General features: G+C 38.4%; 1 protein-coding gene across 1 annotated transcript in view; it reads left to right on the top strand.

The window, feature by feature from the left end:
- The window catches only part of LOC106087883 (inositol-pentakisphosphate 2-kinase), a 308454-nt gene that overhangs the window by 272040 nt on the left and 13247 nt on the right, over window positions 1-23167 (top strand). Inside the window, exons 5-8 of the mRNA XM_059370373.1 lie at window positions 8252-8352; window positions 17829-18386; window positions 21340-21398; window positions 21640-21777. Of these exons, the coding sequence (XP_059226356.1) occupies window positions 8252-8352; window positions 17829-18386; window positions 21340-21398; window positions 21640-21777 (856 nt within the window). The remainder of the gene's footprint in view (window positions 1-8251; window positions 8353-17828; window positions 18387-21339; window positions 21399-21639; window positions 21778-23167) is intronic.

Raw genomic sequence — 23167 nt, 5'->3', positions numbered from 1 at the left:
GCACAGTTGTTAAAAATCACAAGCAAAACACCGCATGCAAAATGTCAGCCAAATAGGACTAAAATTGCGGCTTGTAAGGAATCAATGAGTCATATTGGGTGATCGGTTTATATAGGAGCTTTATCAGGTTATAGACTGATTCGATGCGTACTTGGTACAGTAGTTGGAAGTCATAACAAAAGCCTACATGCTCAATTTCAGCCAAATCGGTCAAAAATTGCGGCTTGTAAGGAATCAAGAAGTCAAATCGGTAGATCGGTTTATATAGGAGCTATATCTTAATCTGAACCGATATGGCCCATTTTCAATCTTCAACGACCTACTTCAATAATAAGTATCTATGCAAAATTTCAAGCGGCTTTCTTTACGCGTTCCACCGCTATCGTGATTTCGACAGACGGACGGACGGTCGGACGGACATGGCTAGGTCAAATCAGAACGTCGAAATGATCAAGAATATATGTACTTTATGGGGTCTTAGACGAATTGCGCAAAACTAGCCGCTTGTAACTTGATCGTCATGACATTTAAGTCGTCCGTCTGTTCATCATTCCGTCTGTCTGTCGAAAGCACGCTAACTTTCCAAGGAGTAAAGCTAGCCGCTTGAAATTTTGCACAAATACTTCTTATAAGTGTAGGTCAGTTGGGATTGTAAATGGGCCAAATCGGTCCATGTTTTGATATAGCTGCCATATAAACCGATCTTGGGTCTTGACTTCTTGAGCATTTAGAAGGCGCAATTCTTATCCGATTGAAATGGAATTTTGCACGACGTGTTTTGTTATGATATCCAAAAACTGTGCCAAGTATGTTTCCAATCGGTCCATAACCGGATATAGGTGCCATATAAACCGGTCTTGGGTCTTGGCTTCTTGAACCTTTAAAGGGCGCAATTCTTGTCCGATTGGAATGAAATTTTGCACGACGTATTTCGCGATGGCTTCCAACAACTGTGGTGAGTTAGGTTCAAATCGGTCAATAACGTGATATAGCTGTCATATAAACCGGTCTTGAATCTTGACTTCTTGAGCTTCTAGAGGGCGCAATTCTTATCCGATTGGAATGAAATTTTGCACGACATATTTCGCCATGACTTCCAACAACTGTGCTGAGATAGTTTCTCGATCTCTCTATTTTACTTCTTGAGTACCATATAAACCGATCTTGGGTCTTGACTTCTTGAGCCTTTAGAGTTCGCAATTCTTATCCGATTTGAATGAAATTTTGTCCCAAGTATTTTGTTATAATATCCAACATTTGTGACAAGTTTGGATGAAATCGGTCCCTAACCTGATATAGCTGTCATATAAACCGATCTAGGGACTTGATTTCTTGAGCTTCTACAGGGCGCAATTCCTATCCGATTTGGCTGAAATTTTGCGTGACGTATTTTATTATGACTTTCAACAACTGTGCCAAATAAGGTTCAAATCGGTTCATAATCTGATATAGCTGCCATATAAACCGATCTGGGATATTGACTTCTTGAGCCTCTAAAGATCGTAATTATTATCCGATTTGCGTGAAATATTATACGACGGATCCTCTCATGACCATCAACATACGTGTTTATTATGGTCTGAATCTCGTCTATGGCCTGATACAGCTCCCATATAAATCGATCTCTCTATTTTACTTCTTGAAACTCCAAAGGGCGCAATTCTTATTCGAATTGGCTGACCTTTTCAACAGGTCTCCAACATATAATTTAAATGTGGTTCGAACCGGACCATATTTTGATATCGCTCTAATAGCAAAGCAAGTCTATTCTTTTATCTTTTTTTTGCCTAAGAAGAGATGCCGTGAAAAGAACTCGACAAATGCGATCCATGGTGGGGGTATATAAGATTCGGCCCGACGGAACTTAGCACGCTTTTACTTGTTTTTACAACTTTTTCTAGTTTTTCGAATAAATTATTAAATCCTTTTTTTTTTGTGTAAAGTTTCAAGTATTTTAAAAAGACAAATCTCTTAGGGTATGATATGCATATCACAACTTATTCAAATTGCAACTTTGTTGCCAATAAAAACTTCTTTACTCTCTTGGGGATCTCAGTAAGCAATAACAAATACAAAACAATCAATCATCGACTCAGACCATTCCTTTTGTCTACGCTCATTGCAAGTTGAACTCAAATGTTTTGTTTTGGATTTTTCCTACATGCAGCAGTTACTACCTTCGACTACCATCAGCTTTCTTTGTAGTTGTCTTTGAACAACTCTTCAATGTGGCAAATTGAAAATCTCCTGATAATTGTCGGTAGCACAACAAAAGTTAAATGTACTGCCAAACTTCTATTGGAACGTAAGACTCTTTGCTTTTCAGTTTAGAATATTGGCAGCAGGGGTATTATTTGCATTAGGATCTTTGAAAATGTTGTCCCTTGCTGAGAATGAAATGGAATAAGTTTGCCAGGTGAAAGATTAAGAGCAGGTGAAGTAAACAAATGTTGAATTTACAACAATATCCACAAAAAAAAACAACTATTTGCCAAGAAAGAAAAAAGGTAGAATAATTTAAAGAAATGTAGTTTATTTTAAAATAAAAACTTGTTGTATATCTTACTGCAAGTAGAGTTGTTAACATTATTTTGAGAATTTAAAGATAATCTGCAAAGTAAAGCAAAAAAACTGTGAAAGTAAAACTGATAAGCATTTTAGGAACGCATCACTCATGTTGTGATATAGCTACCATATAAAAATATCTCGATCTGAACTCTTGAACCTCTAAAAGTCTACAAAACTTCCAACAACAATGCCAAGTAAGATCCAAATCGGTCCCTATCTAACTTACCTCCCATACTAACTGATCTCCCGAATTGACTTCTTCAACTTCTAAGGCAATACAAACTTAGAGATCCCAAGGCTTTCAACTACAACGCAAGTGAATGAGGCCTTCCACGACAATTTAAGGTGTATACCAAGCCAAATTAGGAAGTTGATCATATGTCATTTAAACGGTACACTCAACCAAATTTGCTAAAACAGCAATTTTTGTCTGCTGAAAATTGGAAAGCAGACATTACTGCTGGTTTAGCAAACATTTTGGTTAGCTAAATAAGCAAACAAAATCTGCTGTTCTAAGAACAAAAATCTGCTGGAAAAAAATTTGCATGCAATTTTTAAAGATTTTTTTTTTAGAAATTTTGTTGTCCGTCCGTCTATCGAAATCACGATAGCCGTCTAACGCGTAAAGCTAGCCGCTTGAAAATTTACACAGATACTAAATACTGATGTAGGTCGTTGGGGATTGAAATGGGTCATATCGGTTCAGATTTAGATATAGGTCCCATATTAACCGATCTCCCGATTTGATTTCTTGAGCCTCTGGAAGGCGCAATTTTTGTCCGATGTGGTTGAAATTTTGCATGTGATATTCTGTTATGACTTCCAACAACTGTGCTAAGTACAGTTCAAATCAGTCGAGAACCTCATATAGCTCCCATATGAACTGATCTCTCGATTTGACTTCTTGAGCCCCTGGAAGCCGCAATTTTTGTCCGATTTGGCTGAAATTTTACACATGTTATTCTGTTATGACTTTCAACAACTGTGCCAAGTACAGTTCAAATCAGTCAAGAACCTCATATAGCTTCCATATAAACGTATCTCCCGATTTGACTTCTTAAGCCCCTGGAAGCCTCAAGTTTCATCCGTTTTATCTGGAATTCTGCACATAGTGTTCTGTTATGACTTCCAACAACTGTGCTGAGTACGGTTTAAATCGGTCAAGAACCGGTTTAAATCGGTCAAGAACCTGATATAGCTCCCATAAAAACCGATCTCCCGATTTGAATTCTTGAGCCCTTAGCAGCTGCAATTTATATCCGATTTGGTTGAAACTTTGCACATAATGTTCCGTTTTGATTTCCAACCACTGTGCTTAGTACGGTCCAAAACGGTCAAGAACCTGATATAGCTCCCATATAAAACGATCTGCCGATTTGATTTCTTGAGCCATTACAAGCCGCGATTTTTTCCGATGTGGGTGAAATTTTGCATATAGTGTTCTTTTATGACTCTCAACAAGTGTGCCAAGTGCGGTCCAAAACGGTCAAGAACCTGATATAGCTCCCATATTGTAGCAGAATCCATGATGGTGGGTTCCCAAGATTCGGCCCGGCCGAACTTGGCACGCTTTTACTTGTTTTACCCTCCACCATAGGATGGGGGTATACTAATTTCATCATTCGGTTTGTAACACCTCGAAATATGCGTCTGAGACCCCATAAAGCATATATATTCTTGATCGTCATGTCATTTTAATTCGATCTAGCCATGTCCGTCCGTCTGTCTGTCGAAAGCACGGTAATTTTCGAAGGAGTTAAGCTAACTGCTTGAAATTTTGCACAATTACTTTTTATTAGTGTGGGTCGGTTGGGATTGTAAATCGGCCAAATCAGTCCATGTTTTGAAAGAGCTGTCATACAAACCGATCTTGGGTCTTGACTTCTTGAGCCTCTAGAGTGCGCAATTCTCGTCCGATTTGACTGAAATTTTACGCGTGGTATTTTGGTATCACTTCCAACAACTGCGCTAAGTATGCTTCAAATCGGTTAATGTTTTGATAAAGCTGCCATATAAACCGATCTGGGGTCTTGATTCTGGAGCCACTAGAGGACGCAATTCCTATCCAATTTGGCTGACACTTTGCACGAGATGTTTTGTTATGAATTTCAACAACTGTGCCAAGTATGGGTGAAATCGGTGCATAACCTGATATAGCTGTCATATTATCCGATATGGGGTCTTGACTTCTTGAGCCAATGAAGCGTGCAATTCTCATCCGATTTGGATGAAATTTTGCATGAGGTGTTTTGTTATGACTTCCAATAACTGTGCTAAGTATGGCGCAAATCGGTATATAGCCTGATATAGCTGTCATATAAACCGATCTGGGATCTTGACTTCTTAAGCCTATAGAGGACGCAATTCTCATCCGATTTGGCAGAAATTTTGTACAACGGCTTCTCTCATAACCTTCAACATACGTGTCTAATATCATCTGAATCGATCAATAGCTCGATACAGCTCCCATATAAACCTATCTCCCGATTTTGCTTCTTGAGCCACTACAAGGGGCATTTCTTATTCGAATGAACTCAAATATTACACAATTACTTCTAGAATGTTCAGCATTCATTTATGGTCCGAATCGGACTATAACTTGATATAGCTCCAATAGCATAACAGTTCTTATTCAATATTCTTTGTTTGCCTAAATAGAGATACCGCGCATAGAACCCGACAACTGCGATCCATGGTGGAGGGTATATAAGATTCGGCCCGGCCGAACTTAGCATGCTCTTTCTTGTTAATATTTAATAATGTCTGCTTTCCCTTTTTTAGCAAACAAAAATTGTTGTTTTAGCAAAAATTTTGCCATTTTGAGAAACACATTTCGTTCAGTGCATCTGTGAAAATTTTGCCTTAAAAAAATAAGATTAAAATGTTGTCATTCGGAAAAGGAACATTGAAATTTTGTCTCTTGAGAAATTATCATTGAAATTTTGTTTTAGTTGAAAAATTTATCATTTCAACCGACAGATTGCAGATAGGTAGTCGTATCGGAAGGACGAACGGACATACGGTAAAGCAAGAATGACATATAATAGCTAAATATCTTAAAAGTTTACGATAATCAATATCCGAAATCGTAATCTAAGCTTTCACATGGCCCAAATGAAGTGGGTAAAATAATTATACCCACTTCATATCGTAGTGGTTCTAGAAACAATCTTCGATATTCGTATGTTCGAAGAATGCATTCATGCTACGCATCCAATGAATATGCAATGAATAATTTGAAAACATTGTTGTAGAGGTATTCAGTTCGTGGTATGGTAGTTGTGGTACAATGTAAGGACATCTGCAGCATGGTTCAAAAAATAACTCAACACCTTTACGTTTACTAGAAATATTGAGCACTGAAAAAATTGTTATCTTAACTTTAAAGATTCGAGCCAAAGATTAGAAAACTTAATTTAAAGGTGATTAATTTTCCAAATTTTAAAGGAAGCATTCCATTTGGTGAAAAATATTTTCCTTCATATTAAGTATTTCTTATTTTAAATGGTATGTTTATAAGTTCTTAAATTTGCGTCTTGTTATTAAAGTCAAATATCTTAAATGGAGGCAAAATATCGTTGAAAGTAAGAAAATTTTCCTTGTGACAAGACAACAGTGAACTGTAGTTTAATACGCAAAAAAGCAATACAAATAAGAGCGTCTTTAAATGTTTAATTTTGTAGATTGAGGCTCTAAATTTGAAAAAAGAATTTTACAAAAAAAAAAAATATTATTGGCCTGTCGTCTATGAAGTAAAATAAGAATCAATCAGCGATCAAAATTTGAAACGGATGGTCATGTCCCTTAGTAAATAGGAAACTAAATTTGAAGAAAGCATCTTTATTTTGAAATTTTGGTTTTGGCTTGCTTACATTGCTAAAATCCTACGAATAAGGAAAAATCTTAAATTTTGGTCCACCTTTTTTTTGCAGTGTGTTAGGTTACAACGAAACTTACTATTCTCACATAAAAAGTAAAGAAAATATTTTTTTTACTCAAGCAATGCATTGAAAATTTCATAAAACTTTGGCTTCTTCACTTCTGGCGCAAATGTGAATCAAAAGATTATTTCTCTACTTTGAGTTATGTATGCTTTGCTGCTTGCTAACTCAGTTGTATTTACATTTTAATAAAGTTTTGTTTGGATTTCGTCGAACACAAGAGAGAAGCATGTAAAAACGTGCTAAGTTCGGCCGGCCCGAATATTGGGAACCCACCACCATGGATTCTGTTGAAAATTTCTACAAATGAATTTGGTTGAATATGTCTACTTTATGGGCTAAATTTCTACCAAATCTAGGAATAATTTAAGTATTTAATGGGCCGTAGATTGGGGCGCACAACAAGCCGATTACTGTCTTAGGTGTATGTCCATAGCGGTATGGGGCGGTCTAATATCTGCACCCTTTTTTTTATCTAACCTAACCTTCTTTAGGTGCTGTTGAAGTAAAATCGGGAAATCAGTTCATATGGGAGTTATATCAGGGACCGATTTGAACAGTACTTGGCATGTTCGTTGGAAGTCGTAAGAGAACACTACGTGCAAAAGTCTGTTACGGCTTCCCGGGGTTCAAGAAGTTAAATTGGGAGATCGGTTCATACCGCAACTGGATCAGGGTTAGACCTTTTTGCACCATTCTTACCACTCTGTGCAAAATTTCACCCAAATTGATTTAAGATCTGGGGTCTCAAGAAGTCAAATCTTAAAAGAGATACCGCGCAAAGAACTCGACAAACGCGATCCATGGTGGAGGATCTATAAGATTCGGCCCGGCCGAACTTAGCACGCTCTTACTTGTTAATACCTTTGTTTCTCATAGTTTTCCGGAGGCGGGTTACTGGCCCAGCGCCCAACCGCATGTTTTTTGTGGGATTGCACATGTATCCCTTGTTGTGGCGAGCCTTTTGCTCCAAGATCCGACGCTCGCCTCCAGCCGCCCCTAACCTGGGAACAGACGCTGATGTTGGCCATTGGTTATTTGAAGGCGACGATAACTCGCCTTGTCATCTCGAGTATCATTGGTACTTAGTATTTAATTAAGTGCCACCTGACTCCTCACTGAGACTCTCCTCTCGAAAATCGCTGACTGCCCGCGGCCACATTTGCAGCCTACTCCGCATAAAATAACTTCCACCATCCTAAACCTGCGGAGGCGATCGGTAGCTTTCAGCTAAGCTACCCGTGATAAAGATGAACAACACACATATCGGAGCTCAAAGTTTCAGCCTGTGTGATGCTCATAGTTATTCCGGGTCGGCCATGACAGAACAGGAAAAAAGTTTTGAAGTTGAGAGGCACGGATTTTAGATACACGGTTTCTTTGGAGAAACATCTTAGAATTGTATGTAGTTTACGTTTTTTCTATACGATTTTTTATTTATTTTCCCATCCATACAGATCAAATCGGCCCAATGCATATATTTTCTGGGGTTACAGATTAGTCTTTCCAGGTGTTACAAACGAAGTGACTAGATTAGTATACCCCCATCGTATCTATGGTGGTGGTTATAAAAAATACAAATTGAAAGGAACAACATAAACTTTGTAATATTTTGTTTTATTTTCAGCACTGCTGCAGCAATTTCTATTTGCCTTAAAATTCTTATATTTTGTTTTTATTTTCTCTCTTTGTTTCATGCTTTTCATCCTCTTGACCCCCATCATGGACTGACTGGTGTGCAGCTAATCGTTTGGATAAAGAATTTGGTGGCCATTACGGTTTGCTACTGCCAGATGCTACTCAATTGCCAACAGAGTTCGATATTTTATTTTCCAATTTACAGGTAAAACCAATTTTCTACTGCTACTCTAGCATGGCATTCGAATGGAACTCCATGAAAGAGAAACCTTAACTCCCACTCACCAATACATCTATGGTACACCGAGAAAAAACGAATATTTTCTTTAGAGTTTCAAATGTAAATATTTATTTAGATTAGGTGATAGAGGGAACATGCCATCAAAATTTCATTGAAACGTTGGTCTTAGACACATTTTACCTTCAAACTATATATCTTAAAATCTATTCTACATTCCAAATTTCATCGAAATTTTGCCTTTATAGAAAATAAAATTTGCCTTTAGGAAAAATTTCTTGAATTTTTCTGAAAAATTGTATACCCACCACCGAAGGATGGGGATATATTCATTTTGTCATACGTATCGAAATGTCTGACTCTATAAAGTATGCATATCGTCGTAAAAAGCTAAGACGGTCTAGCCATGCCCGTCCGTCTGTCTGTTGAAATCACGCTACTGTCATTAACAAGTAAAACGGCGTTAAGTACGGTCGGGCCGAACTTTGGATACCCACCACCTCGGTAATATATATGTAAACCACCTTTCGTCAAAATCAGGTAAAAAATGCATACCTTATGCCCCATAGCAGCTACATCGAAATATGTTCCGATGTGGACCAAATACTAATAAGTACAAGACATTGTTCAATTGTGTATAACAAAATATTGATCTTTTTAGTAGCTATATCCAAAAATAAACTGATCTGAACCATATACGACTCGAATGTCTAAAAGCCAAACATAAGTCACTGTATCAAATTTCAGTGAAATCGGATTATAAATGCGCCTTTTATGTGGCCAAGACTTTAAATCGAGATATCGGTCTGTATGGCAGCTGCATCCACATCTAGACCGATTTGAGCCAAGTCTCAGAAAAATTTCGAAGATCCTAACACAACTCACTGTTCCAAATTTCTGCGAAATCGGAGTATAAATGCGCCCTTTATGGGCCCAAAACCGTAAACCGAGATATCGGTCTATATGGCAGCTATATTCAAATCTGGACCGATCTGGGCAAAATTCGAGAAGAATGTCGAGTGGCCTAACACAACTCACTGTCCCGAATTTCGGCGACATCGGACAATAAATGCACCTTTTATGGCCCCAAAACCTTAAATCGAGAGATCGGTCTATATGGCAGCTATATGTTAATCTTGAACGATCTGAGCCAAATTCAAGAAGAATGTCGAAGGACCTAACACAACTCACTGTTCCAAATTTCGGCGAAATCGGAGAATAAATGCGCCCTTTATGGCCCCAAAACCTTAAATCGAGAAATCGGTCTATATGGCAGCTATATTCAAATCTATACCGATCTGGGTCAAATTGACGAAGGATATTGAAGTGCCTAACACAACTTACTGTCCTAATTTCAGCCAAATCGGATAATAAATGTGGCTTTTATGAACCTGAGACCCTAAATTGGGGGATCGGCCTATATGACAGCTATATACAAATCTGGACCGATCTGGGCCAAATTGAAAAAAGATGTCGAAGGGCCTAACACAACTCACTATCCCAAATTTTAGCCAAATTGGATAACAAATTTAGCTTTTATGGGCCTACGACCCTAAATCGGCGGATCGGTCTACATGGGTGTTATAGCAAATATAGTCCGATGTAGCCTATCTTCGAACTTAATCTGCTTATGGACAAACCAAGAATCTGTGCAATGTTTCAGCTCAATATCTCTATTTTTTAAGACTGTAGCGTGATTTCAACAGACGGGCGGACATGGCTAGATCGCCTTCAAATTTTATACCCTCCACCATAGGATGGGAGTATACTAATTTCGTCATTGTGTTTGTGACTACTCGAAATATTCGTTTGAGACCCCATAAAGTATATATATTCTTCGTCGATCGTCGTGACATTTTATGTCGATCTAGCCATGTCTGTCCGTCCGTCTGTCTGTCGAAAGCACGCTAACTTTCGAAGGAGTAAAGCTAGCCGCCTGAAATTTTGCACAAATACTTCTTATTAGAGTAGGTCAGTTGGGATTCTAAATGGGCCATATCGGTCCATGTTTTGATATAGCTGCCATATGAGCCTCTAGAGGGCAAAATTCTGGTCCGATTTGACTGAAAATTTGCACGTGGTGTTTTGGTATCACTTCCAACAACTGCGCTACGTATGGTTTAAATCGGTCCATGGTTTGTCATAGCTGCCACATAAACCGATCATGGGTCTTGACTTCTTGAGCCTCTAGAGGGCGCAATTCTTATCCAATTTGAATGAATTTTTGCACGTAGTGTTTTGGTATCACTTCCAACAACTCTGTATGATTCAAATCGGTCCATAACCAGATATAGCTGTCAGATAAACCTATCTTCTTGAGCCTCTAGAGGGCGCAATTCTTATCCAATTTGAATCAATTTTTGCACGAAGTATTTTGTCAGACTCCGCGGTGAAGGGTATCATATAGTCAGCTGCGCCCGACTTTTGTCTATCCTTACAGTTTATTTTTTTTACAGCGTAGATGGCATCCAATACGCATCCTTATTTTGGCCCATGTTGGTGACTGCAGCAACAATTTTGTTTTATGTTCCGTGTTTTTTCCATTTCTCTGTTCTCTACCCCTCACTCTGTGTGTGTGTGTGTATGTTTGCATATTTTGAAGCTTTTTGAGTTGGACGTATAGAGGGGGGATCCTTTGTTTATTTTCTTAGAAAATAATAAATCATCCATGTAATTTCTTTTTAGCTCGCCATTGTTGTGCCCGTGAGCAAGGGCATCGTTGGTTTTTTTTTTCTTCTCTGTATTGTGTTCAAGTTTATTGCTTAAAATTGTATTCATGCAACAAAATGTTGCAATGAACTAAACATGCAACACCAACTCATTCATGTTGCTTCTTCGTCATCATAGCAATCATGGGCCATTGCTGTGAGATCACAGGGAATAAAATTGCACAAATATTTTGGAAAAGAATGAAAATTAATTTCCTTGAGCAATTTCATTAAAGTTCCAAATTAAGATAGTTTTAATAAAGGAGGGAAATAGCACAAGGATGATTCCTTTGAGCGAAGATAATGGAAAAATAATTGAATTATAAAAATTTCCCAGTAATAACTTTGCAGGAGAGTAAGGCTCATTTTGCTGTTCAATTGTATAAAAGAGTTGTTATTCATAAAACATTTGTTCGATGCTGCAAATGTCACACAGTGGAAGAAAATAGAAAAAAAAACAAATAAGAACGTGCTAAGTTCGGCCGGGCCGAAACCATGGATCGCATTCGTCGAGTTCTTTGCGCAGTATCTCTTTTTAAGCAAACAAGGAATAATGATTAAGGACTGTTAAGCATATTGGAGCTATATCAAATTATAGTCCGATTCGGACTAGAAATGAATTAAATGCAGAATATTGCGTAATATTTCAGCCCATTCGGATAAGAATTGGGCCTTGTAGGGGCTCAAGAAGCAAAATCGAGAGATCGGTTTATATGGGAGCTGTATAAGGTTATGTACCGATTTGCGCCATATTCATCACAATTTTTGGAAGTCATATCAAAACACCACACGCAAAATTTAAGCCAAATCGGATGATAACAGCGCTCTCTAGTGGCTCAAGAAGTCAAGATCGGCTTGTATGGCACCTATACCAGGTTATGGACCGATTTAGACCATACTTCGCACAAATGTTGGAAGTGATGCCAAAACACCACGTGCAAAATTTCAGTCAAATCGGATAAGAATTGCGCCTTCTAAATGCTCAAGAGGTCAATATGGCAGGTATATCAGGTTATGAACCGATTTTGACCGAACTCAGCAAAGTTGTTGAAAGTCATAATAAAACACATCATACAAAATTACAGCCAAATCGGATAAGAATTGCGACTTCAAAAAGCTCGAGAAGTCAAGACCCAAGATCGGTTTATATGGCAGCTATATCAGGCTATAAACCGATTTTGACCATACTTAGCACAGTTGTTGAAAGTGATATCAAAACACTATGTGCAAAATTTCAGTCAAGTTGGAGGAGAATTGCGCCCTCTAGAGGCTCAAGAAGTCAAGACCCAAGATCGGTTTATATGGCAGCTATATTAGGTTATGTACCAATTTGAACTATACTCGGCACAGTTGTTGGATATCATAACAAAACACGTCGTGCAAAATTTCATTCCAATCGGATAAGAATTGCAACCTTTAGAGGCTTAAGAAGTCAAGACCCAAGATCGGCTATCATACATGTATATCAAAACATGGATCGATTTTGCCTATTTTCAATCCCAACCGACTTACACTTATAAGAAGTATTTGTGCAAAATTTCAAGTTGCTAGCTTTACTCCTTGGAAAGTTAGCGTGCTTTCGACAGACAGACGGACGGACGGGCACACGGACAGACATGGCTAGATCGACATAAAATGCCACGACGATCAAGAATATATATACTTTATGGGGTCTCAGACGAATATTTCGAGTAGTTACAAACAGAATGACGAAATTATTATACCCCCATCCTATGATGGAGGGTATAAAAAATTAGTAAAATTATGCCGTGTGAGAACGGGTAGAGATATCTCTTTGACATTTGAAATGGTTAGAGCTGAGAGGTTAGCGCGATTGTGTGCAACATTTCAACGCCCTAGGTTTCCCGGTCGCCTTTTGGCGGGCCACTAAAATTAGTCACCCAGGCATTTAAAAAAAAAATGTTCGTCCCTAAAAAAATTTTTGTTCCCACAAAACAAATCCGCTTGAGGTGTACAATAGCTCCACTGGTTTTGGGGAAAAACGATTTCTATATTTATTTGTTCAAATTTTGGACGAGATTCGTTCGATTATCATTTTTATACCCATCACCGTAGGATAGGGGGTTTATTCATTTATGTTAGGTTAGGTTGAAAAGAGGGAGCAGATATTAATCCGCCCCATGCCACTATGGACATACACCTAAGCCAGTAATCGGCTTGTTGAGCGCTCTAAAAACTATAAAGTAACCTCTAAAAATAATATTTTTAGTTGGGTATTCAAAATCCTTAATTGTTTTCAATACCACTCCCCTAAGTTGGTTCATGTCTGATGTTGTGTCTCCACCTAAGTGCCGGTATCTGTTAGACGTGAAAGCCGGGCAATGACGGAACGTCTCATCATCTTTCCCGCATGCCCTACACATGCTATTACTTGCCGCACCGATTTTACATAAGTGAGCTCGTAGTCCTATGTTTCCCGTTATGATACCAATAGCAATACTGACCTCCTTCTTACTTCCTTTCAGTAATAGCCTCGTCTTCTCACGATCTGGATCCCCCCATAGGATTTTCGACGTCCTACCGATCATTTAGCTGTTCCACAATGTTGCATGCGCATTCGTCACCCACTCCCTTAACTTGGACTGCGTCGACCCGAAATGCCAAATCGTCTGCCCTTTCAATTCCCCTTACTTCGTTATGGCCCAGCACCCAAACGATGCGGATTTTGCCATCCACAGAGAAGGCGTTAATCTCCTTCTCACAATGCAAGACTGTTCGTGACCTTACCGTCCTGGTTGTTATTGCCCTTATGGCAATTTTACTCGACACTCGACGTCCTCGAGTTAGCCCCATACCACTTCACGCTTTCAGTGATCGCCCGGATCTCCGCCTGCAGGACCGTATTATGGTCAGACAGTCTAAAACAGATCTCAGTCCCTGGGTTCTCAATGTAAACCCCCAGGCCCACTCTGTCCTCTTGCAGTGCCTCGCACTCGACTTCAAGGTTCATCTCAGGTATCGGATCGGAAACCTCTTCCCTTCCTTCCAGGTTTCCTATCGTCGCCTCGATTATACCGCGATGGTATAATCTGCTCCCATCTTCAATCCATTCGCCCATCGCCTTAAGTCTCATAGCCGCAGTGGCAGCCTCAACTAAATCTGTATGTCAACGGGTCGGATATCTAGAATAGTCTCCAGTGCCCTAGTGGGAGTGGTCCTCATCGCTCCGCCTAAGCCAAGACAACATGTTCTCTGAACCTGTTGTATGGTCCTTTTGTTGCACTTAAGTAAGTATTGGTGTAATCACGATCCTGTTTATTCATTTAGTCATTCCGTTTGTAACACATCGAAATATCCATTTTCGACCCTATAAATTATATATATTTCGGTTCGTTGTAAAATTCTCAGACGATTTAACGTAGAAGAAAAATTGTAAAAATGTCTCATCGTATCACATAACAAGGAATGATCCTAGAATGGTCAAGAAGAACAAGGAAATTTATCTTGTCATTCTCCAAATTGACCCTGATCATCTCAGTGACCTCTGCCAAGGCAGTTACGTAGCCGGCGGGACCAATATAGCTGAAGCCAAAACCAGACTCGTCATCGAGAGAGACGAAATTGGGATCAACTGGGATCTGTGGGACATTAACAAAGGCATAATTAAGCCAGGTGATGTTCAAGTTTGTTGAACATCTATACTAATAGATGTTCCCAATTGCTATGTCTCGAATAACCTTCCAAGTTCTCTTGGAGTCTATTGCAGAAGTAATGCGTCTGTAATGGTAGTATTTCTTGGCTATCTTAAACAACTTATTGACGTGGTCTCTTGCTGAGCGAAAGGCATCATGAAACTCAGGCGTCCTGAAACATATCCACCTGCGATGCGACATATTCCTCTCGTGAATAGCCGTACGAATATCCCGGGAGAACAACGGTTTCGATCTGAAGGACACTTCTTTAGCCTTGAGTGGAACCGTAAGTTCCTGTAGGTCACGAATATTCCTCTGTAGAAAGTCAGTTTGTGCATCGATAGTTTCCATACGAAATATCAGATCCCAGTCGATAAGCACAGCACTCGAAAGCCAAAAATCATTATTGAGACTGGCAAAATCTCTATGTGAATAAGTTTCCCTTGTCCTGGGGGATTTTTTCGGTTCTATCCCTATGTGCATCGCTTTAAGTCTCATAGATGTAGTGACTGCCTCACACTTAATCTGTATGTCTATGGGTCGGATATCTAGAATAGTCTCCAGTAGAATAATTTTCGGAGCGTGATCCTCTTCGCATCGCCTATGAAAAGACAACATGTCCTCTGAATCCGCTGTATTATCTTTGCGGTGCACATCGCAGTTCTCGATGGACTAGGGAAACTTATTCACATAAAAAGATCAATTCATGGTTCGAAAAACATGAGGCTGACAGTTGGTCGTATAGGAGTACTTTAGAAGTGTCACTCACAAAGTACAGATCGAGAAGCGTGTTGGAGAACGCGGACAAAATGCGTGGGAATTGTTGAATTGACAGGCAAAAGCCCCAAGGAAGACATTTCAAACGTCATAAGACCACTCAATATCCGTGTCGAATTTGGTCCAAATCGTACCATTTTTCGTAGCCGTTATAAGACCACTCAATGTCCGTGTCAAATTTGGTCCAAATCGTACCATCTTTCGGTATATAGCAGCTATACCGAAAAATGGTACGATTTGGACCAAATTCGACACGGACATTGAGTGGTCTTATAACGGGTACGGAGGCATAAATTATTTATTTTCACCGGATTATGACGAAAGGTGGTTAACATAAATACCCGAGGTGGTGGGTATTCAAAGTTCGGCCAGGCCGCCTTAAAGCCATTTTACTTGTGTTTTTTTTTTTTTTTGATTTTATCCCACTGTGTGTCATTTCGAAAAAAAAACTTCAGCAGAAATTTGCAAGCAATCTCAAAATTTTGCTCTCCTTCACGCACTCTCCCTCTCTCTTCTACTGACAAATAAAGTACGCAAACAACTTCTAGTACTCGTGAGTATATGGGCACATTTTATTACAGGACATTGTCACATGGCTATGAATGCCTGGCTACAGATCCGTCTTGCAAGAATATAAAAAAAAAAGTTTCAGCAATTTTGTTGCAATTTTTTTAAATCTTACCAAAATTCCTTAATATGTGTGTGTATGTTGAGGGCCGATACATTTTAAGTTTTTTCTTCATTTTCGTATCAATTTTTCCTTTCCCCAATCTATTTTTAGTTTTTTTGGGAGTTTAATTTTGTTCCAAGTCCATACTAATTCATCTTCATCTGTTGTCTGGTAGTTTGAGTATCGTTTGTCCTTTTCCTAGATTGATTGCCGCTCCATTGTAGTTTAGTTAATAAAATGAGTCGTTTCGTGTAACCTTTTGGTCAAGTATCTAAGGACTATAAAATTCTCTTTATAGTCCTTGAAACCAATCGGGAAAAAAACGTGTGCTCTCCACCTCACCCATTCTGCATCAAGTCAATAAAGCCCATACCTTAACCCTTGCCAAAATGTCCAAATCTCAACAAAACTGCCAATTTTATGGCTGGCTTTATAGAGATAATTCTTTTTGCCTGTCTCCTGCCCCGGTGGAAACAAAAATAAAAAATCGAAAGAAAATCTCATAATTCATCTTAAGGGTTTCCTCAAAGCGGACACCGCTAGCTGACCGACAGATATCCTCTTGTCCACATGTGATAATCCTGCATTCGTACGTTCAATATGGATGTGTGTGTGTGTCTGTGAGTGTTGAGAGATTGTTGGACTGTCTTTGGTTTTCCTTTTGCTTTCGGTGATGTAATGCCTTCCCGCAAAAAAAAAAGAGGGCAATAAAAAATTGCAACAACTGCTGCTGCTGGTGTTGTTGCTGATGCTGAATTTCATGTTGCCAACATCAACAACAACTGATGGTTTCCGTTCATTTTCCCAGACACAGGACAATGCATCATTGCTTTTTCGTAGTTTTTTTTAAATCTTATTTTACTTTTTGTGAACATAAAAAATTTTAGTCTACAATTTATTTTTTATGTCTGTGATTTTTGTTTGCAGCGATGTGTCTGCTTTTATTTATTTGTTTGAGTTTTGTGTAACCCCATTCACCCTACCATCGAGGCATATTAATCTCATTGTACCCTTGGTATATGGTAACTCTATCCAAATATGGTTCGAAGTGGACCATATTTGGCACAATGGGCATAACCACACTCAATGTTCTTTATTTCAGCGAAATTGGTTAAAACCCATATTTTACTCAAAATGCTGATTTTAAAAACATATTTCCCCTTTAGAAGGATTTTGGCTATTTTTGTCAAAGAAAACGGCCAGAGGGCACAATTATTTGAAAACGCTCTTAAAATAATCAAGAAATCGTTTTTACTTTTTGTTTAATGACAAAAATTTGAGTTTTGTCCCATTTAGGTGCTTTTAGGTGAAACCAATATACGTTTTAGGGTATAAAAGATTCTCCTCAACCGCAATTGCCTCGTTTTCTTTCCTCCTTTATTTTCATTTTTGTTTTCATTCTCATAAAATTTATTATTTTTCATGGCTTTTAACTGGACTGCACTTGGACTCGACCGTGTATCTTTTGCTGTGCGTGGTGCCTGTGACCTCTTTGGGAAAATTGCCGTTTTTTTTTTTTCATTTGTGCTGTTGGGGCGATATGTACCTGGTACTGGCCCTGGTCCTTTTGTTATCACTCTATTCGTGGGATGTTGCAAAAATAAAACAAAACAAAAAAAAAACTATCAAATGAAGCCATTGGCAACAGAAGCATCATCACAACAAAGTCGGCGCTTTTGCACGGATGCTGATGGCACTGTCACTGATTCGAGTAGTGACGCTGCCAACGACAATATTTTCCTGGAAGATACATATGCCATTGAAATAAAACCCAAACAAGGATGGCTGTTGCCAAACGATGTTAACAATTTATTTGATATAAAACCTCCAGCAGCAACAACAACAGAAACACATCCTACGCAAACAGAGACAACAGTGGCAGCTAAGAGGGAAACTCCAACACCTACACCATTACCACCGCAGACAAGGCCAGAATCTGTGGGGACTTTGGAAACATCAGGGTACAAAGAGTATTTTACTACCACTCAAAATGAAGCTTCCTTAACAACAACAGCAACAACAACAGCAGCAGGCAAAACATCGCCAACACCAGTGGTTGGTAAGGTAGCAACAGTAACAAAGCCATCAACAGCGGCACCACCAGCAACACCACCTTACGACAAAGCAGACCATCCTATCCTACACGACGAGGTGGATATCAGGTGTCGCTATTGCAGCATGCAGTTTCTAAAGGTAATTGTTGTTGTTCTTTTCCCCCTAAAAATGGGGATGTAGTGATAAAATCGGCTTTCAACAAAGTACAACACCGCACAGTGGGGGATTGATGTAGTGAACTTTGGAAAAATAAATTGTAAAACGTAAAAAAAAACTAAATTCAATTCCGTTAGTCCTTTGGGCTGAATTCTGCATAATCGACGAGTGTGAACACCTTTTCGAAGAGTAAGTAAATCACGTGTAGTATAGGGCAGAGATTAAAGCCTTCTTTGAGCATGGCACAATACGCCGCGTTGGGGTGCCGATAGTGCTGGCAAATTATCGATAATCTCAACATTCGATATTTTTGATATTTCTAATAATAAATATCGATAGTATCTATAATATCGATAGTATTGTATCTATAATATCGATAATTTCCCATCTTCTTTTTCTTATATATAATAATCAATTTGTGTTTGTTTGTAGGTTTGTTTGTGTGTTCCTTATAGACCCAGAAAAGGCTAAACCGATTTTCTTGAAAATACTGAGTACTGCATTTTTTGAGAGGGAGCGAACCCTTCTCCTTACCCTAATTTTTAGAAACACCAGATCTCGGAGATGGATGGTGCGTTTTAAACAGAAATTTGGTATCCAAATTTCGGATGGGGTACCTAGGGGGGCGCCCCATCCTAAAACCTACTATATATATATACACCAATCACGACAATATGGGACTCAAATGAAAGGTATTTAATATCAGAAAACGTATCTGATATCCAATTGCCGGACCAAGTATTAGGGGGTCCACCCCAACCCCCAAAAAACACCTCTAAATCGGATATTTTTACCGACCATGGCAATATAGGACGCAAATGAAAGGTATTCGAGAGTAGAATACGAATGTGAAATCCAAGTGTGGGACCCAGAACAGGACTTATTTACTGACCATGGCAATATGAGGCTTAAATAAAAGGTATTTGAGAGTAGAATCCGAATCTGATATCCAGATGTGGGACCAAGTTTGTGGGGGGCCGCCCATCCCCGAGAACATCCCCCAAAGAGGACAAATTTTCGACCACTGCAATATGTGGCTCAAACGAAAAGTCTTTGGATGTAAAGCACGAATCTGATATCAATATTCGGGAAAAGTATCTATGGGGCCATCCCCCTTCCATAACACCACCCAAATAGGAAGTATTTGCTGTCCATTTCAATATGAGGCTCAAATAAAAGGTATTTTGGAGTATAACGCGATTCTGATATACATGTTCGAAGACAAGTCAGCAAAACACCGACTATGAAAAAATGGGGCTCAAATGAAAGGTATTTGGGAGTAGACCATGAATCTGATATCAACATTCGTCACGTCCCACCACCATAACAACCCCCAAATAGGACAGTGGAGCTCGATTATCATAGTTTTTAGGACCCATACTCCAAACCTGACATATTTGCTGGCTTTTGCAATAAGGGGTTTAAATGAATGATATTTGAGATTAGAAAAGGAATTTGATATCCAATTTTGAGGCCAATGGCGATATGGGGTTCAAATAAATGATATATGGATATATGAGAATCTAGCAAGTTGCTAATATATTTTCAGGGCTAGTGTTTGGGGGACCACCCCACTCCCCAAAACACCCCTAAATCGGGCATTTTTACCGACCATGACAATGTGGGGCTTTAATGAAAGGTATTGGGGGGTAGAGCAAGAATTGATACCCACTTTCGGGACCAAGTTTCTTTGGGAAAAGGCGTAGACTCCTTTTCCCAAAATACCACACAAACAACAATTTTTTACTGACCATCAAAGGTATTTGGTATTCCCTAAAACACCCCCCTTGCCAATATGTGGCTCAAAGAAAGGTATTTGGGATTAGACATGAGAATATCGGGCAGAAATAAAGTCTTTTAAGAATGGACTACACCTTACATCCAAACTTAAATTCGTAGACCAATAAAGATCATATGGGATTCAGATAAAGGCACTTATATTGTTAAACTGTTAGTCAAGCGATATACTATTTTCGTAGCATGGTATTTCATTAAAAATTCTTTAATTGGAAAATTTTGTTCCATATAAAGTAAAAGAAGGAGCAACGGAGCGGGCACGGGTCAGATAGTTATCTGTGTTTCAAACGAAAATGAGAAGCAAAAATCAGGAGATCGATTTATATAGAAGAAATATCAATGCAGAGACCGAATAAAATCTAATTACATAAAGTCATGAGAGAAATAATGGTACAAAATTTTAGCCCAATAGGATGAAAATTGGCCCTCTATAGGTGCAATATATTTTATAACTAACATGAGCAGTCGAATCTCTTATTTTTGTCTAATTTTGCAAAAAATTTAACTTTAGCGATAGTATAGACAGGGAATTTATTAATCGATATCCAGACAAAAAAATAAAATATCGATAATGTCATCGATATTTTGCCAGCTGGATATTAATCGCTATCCAGGCAAAGAATAAAATATCAACAGTGCCATCGATATTTGCCAGCTCTACGTAACGGCCCATAACAGAGTAAGAGTTTTAACCCAATCATAGAGTCAAGAGTCAGCGTCAAGTTATTTTGTAAGCATTTCATATAGGGCTCTCAAGCCACTGGCCCCTGACACTAGCATCACCGGTTTATTGCTTCCCATATGAAATGTACGTAAACCAGCGATGTTCAAAATGAAAATGTGACTATATGTGTGAAATACTCTCTTTTGGTACAGGGTTTGTAGCAACCATAATGAAGAGAGATAGTCCTTTAATACAAAGTTCTTGACCGTTAAATTCTTAAGTTTTTTCGTTTTATTTATAAATTACGAATACGACAAGCAAAAAATTGATCAGGATATTTTAGTGTATTTTCATTGTAAAGAGAAGGGAAAGTGTTAATCCCTTCCACTGTGCCACATTATACATTTATTTAACTCTTGCCCCTTAATGCTTGCATTGACCCATCTCATGACTCTCAATCTTCTTCGGTTGCAGTTTAAACAAGGAAAAATTAATCAGCGCAGCAATTACTGCCCCCTGGATTTGTTCTCTGGGTGAGTGGGATATGATTTATCTACAAAAAGCCAATACTAAAATCAATTTCACTTTCACTTCTCTCATAACTTTTTATCATTTTTCCCCCAAATTTTTTCTGGCTTCCTTGCATTTTTATCAGTTCTTTGTTGCTTTCTTTTTTCGGTCATATCTTTAAATAATCGTTGGTATATCTTTCGCATTCTTTCTTCCTTTTCCGGTTTTTCTTGGATCGCATATTTATGGGCTATGGATTGAAAGTGTGCCAGATCGTATGTGGAATGCTTTGCATGCACTTTTCATGTGTCCCCAGAATAATTTACGTATCTTCAAGAATGGCATCGTTGTGTTCGATGACCAACTTAGCCGCTTGTCCAAAATTGAAGATTTATTTCCGAGGTAAGTTAAATAAAAAAAGGAGTTGAGTTATGTATGAACGAAGCATGGATTTTCTTTGGTGTTTGTGTTTTTTTGTTTGCCTTCCTTTTTTGGAAATGGCTATTAAAACGGAAAGAGAATGAAGTATTGGAGGCTATATTGGAAGAAAGTCAATATTGTATTGGAATAAAAAGCTTTAAATGTTTGAAAATTGAAACTGAGAAGATTAAGAAAACAAAAAGACACTTACCTTATGGAAAATTTTATTGAGTACAACAAAGAAGGGAAATAAATTACGATATCAAATTTTGAAATAATAGGTCCGGCTGTCGTCCAGCTCTGAGTAAGAACATAATACACAAAATTTAAGGTACTACCATCTGAACCCTCAAAAAACGGATTCGGTACTTGGTTTAAATGTTTGACGAAATTTTGCACACGTATTAAGACGTCAAACGGAACACCTAATGCAAAATTTTGTCAAACCAAAATGTGGATGCTAAAGACTTAAAAGGCCACATCAAATAAAATATATTTGGGAGCTATATTTAAATGTGGACCGACTTTTTTCAAAATAATGGCGTTCGTCAATGAATTAAAAAAGTGACTTGTGAAAAATTTTATGACAATCGGATAGTAAATGCGACCTGTAACATGATCACATAAATACATAGACAGACAGACGGACAAAGCTAAATCGAATCAGAAAGTGATTCTAGATTAACAGTGGGTCTAGCTTATGGAAAACAAAATTAATAAGCCTACTACTTCTGCGGCAGATGCGATTTGATGTCAAAGTCATTAAAATCCACTATTCTTCGGTAAATGGTCATATATATGATATAGCTGCCATATAAACCCATCTGGGATCTTGACTTCTTGAGCCTCTAGAGGGCGCAATTTTCATCCGATTTAGCAGAAATTTTGTACAACGGCTTCTCCCATAATTATATGATTTGAATCGATCAATAGCTTGATACAGCTCCCATATAAACCTATCTCCCAATTTTGCTTCTTGAGCCCCTACAAGGCGCAATTCTTATCACAATGAACTGAAATATTACACAATGACTTCTACAATGTTCACCATTCAATTCAGTTATGGTCCGAATCGGATTTTAACTTGAAATAGCTCCAATTACATAACAGTTCTTATTCAATATTCTTTGATACTAGCTTCTATCTTGATACAGCTTCCATATGAACCTATCTCTCAATTTTGCTCGACAAATGCGATCCATAGTGGAGGGTATATAAGATTCGGCCCGTTCGAACTTAGCACGCTCTTACTTGTTTGAATATAAAAAAATTTTTGACTTAAAACAAGCCAATTTTCCCCAAAACATGACCTTATATGACGGGGAATTTTTTTTTTTACGAGTTTCATTCGTCTACTTTACACCAATCCAAA

Source organism: Stomoxys calcitrans, chromosome 5 (genome assembly GCF_963082655.1).
Source record: "Stomoxys calcitrans chromosome 5, idStoCalc2.1, whole genome shotgun sequence".
NCBI classification, from domain to species: Eukaryota; Metazoa; Arthropoda; class Insecta; order Diptera; family Muscidae; genus Stomoxys; species Stomoxys calcitrans.
Note: the sequence above shows the minus strand (reverse complement) of the source record. Positions and strands in the feature narration are given on the sequence as shown.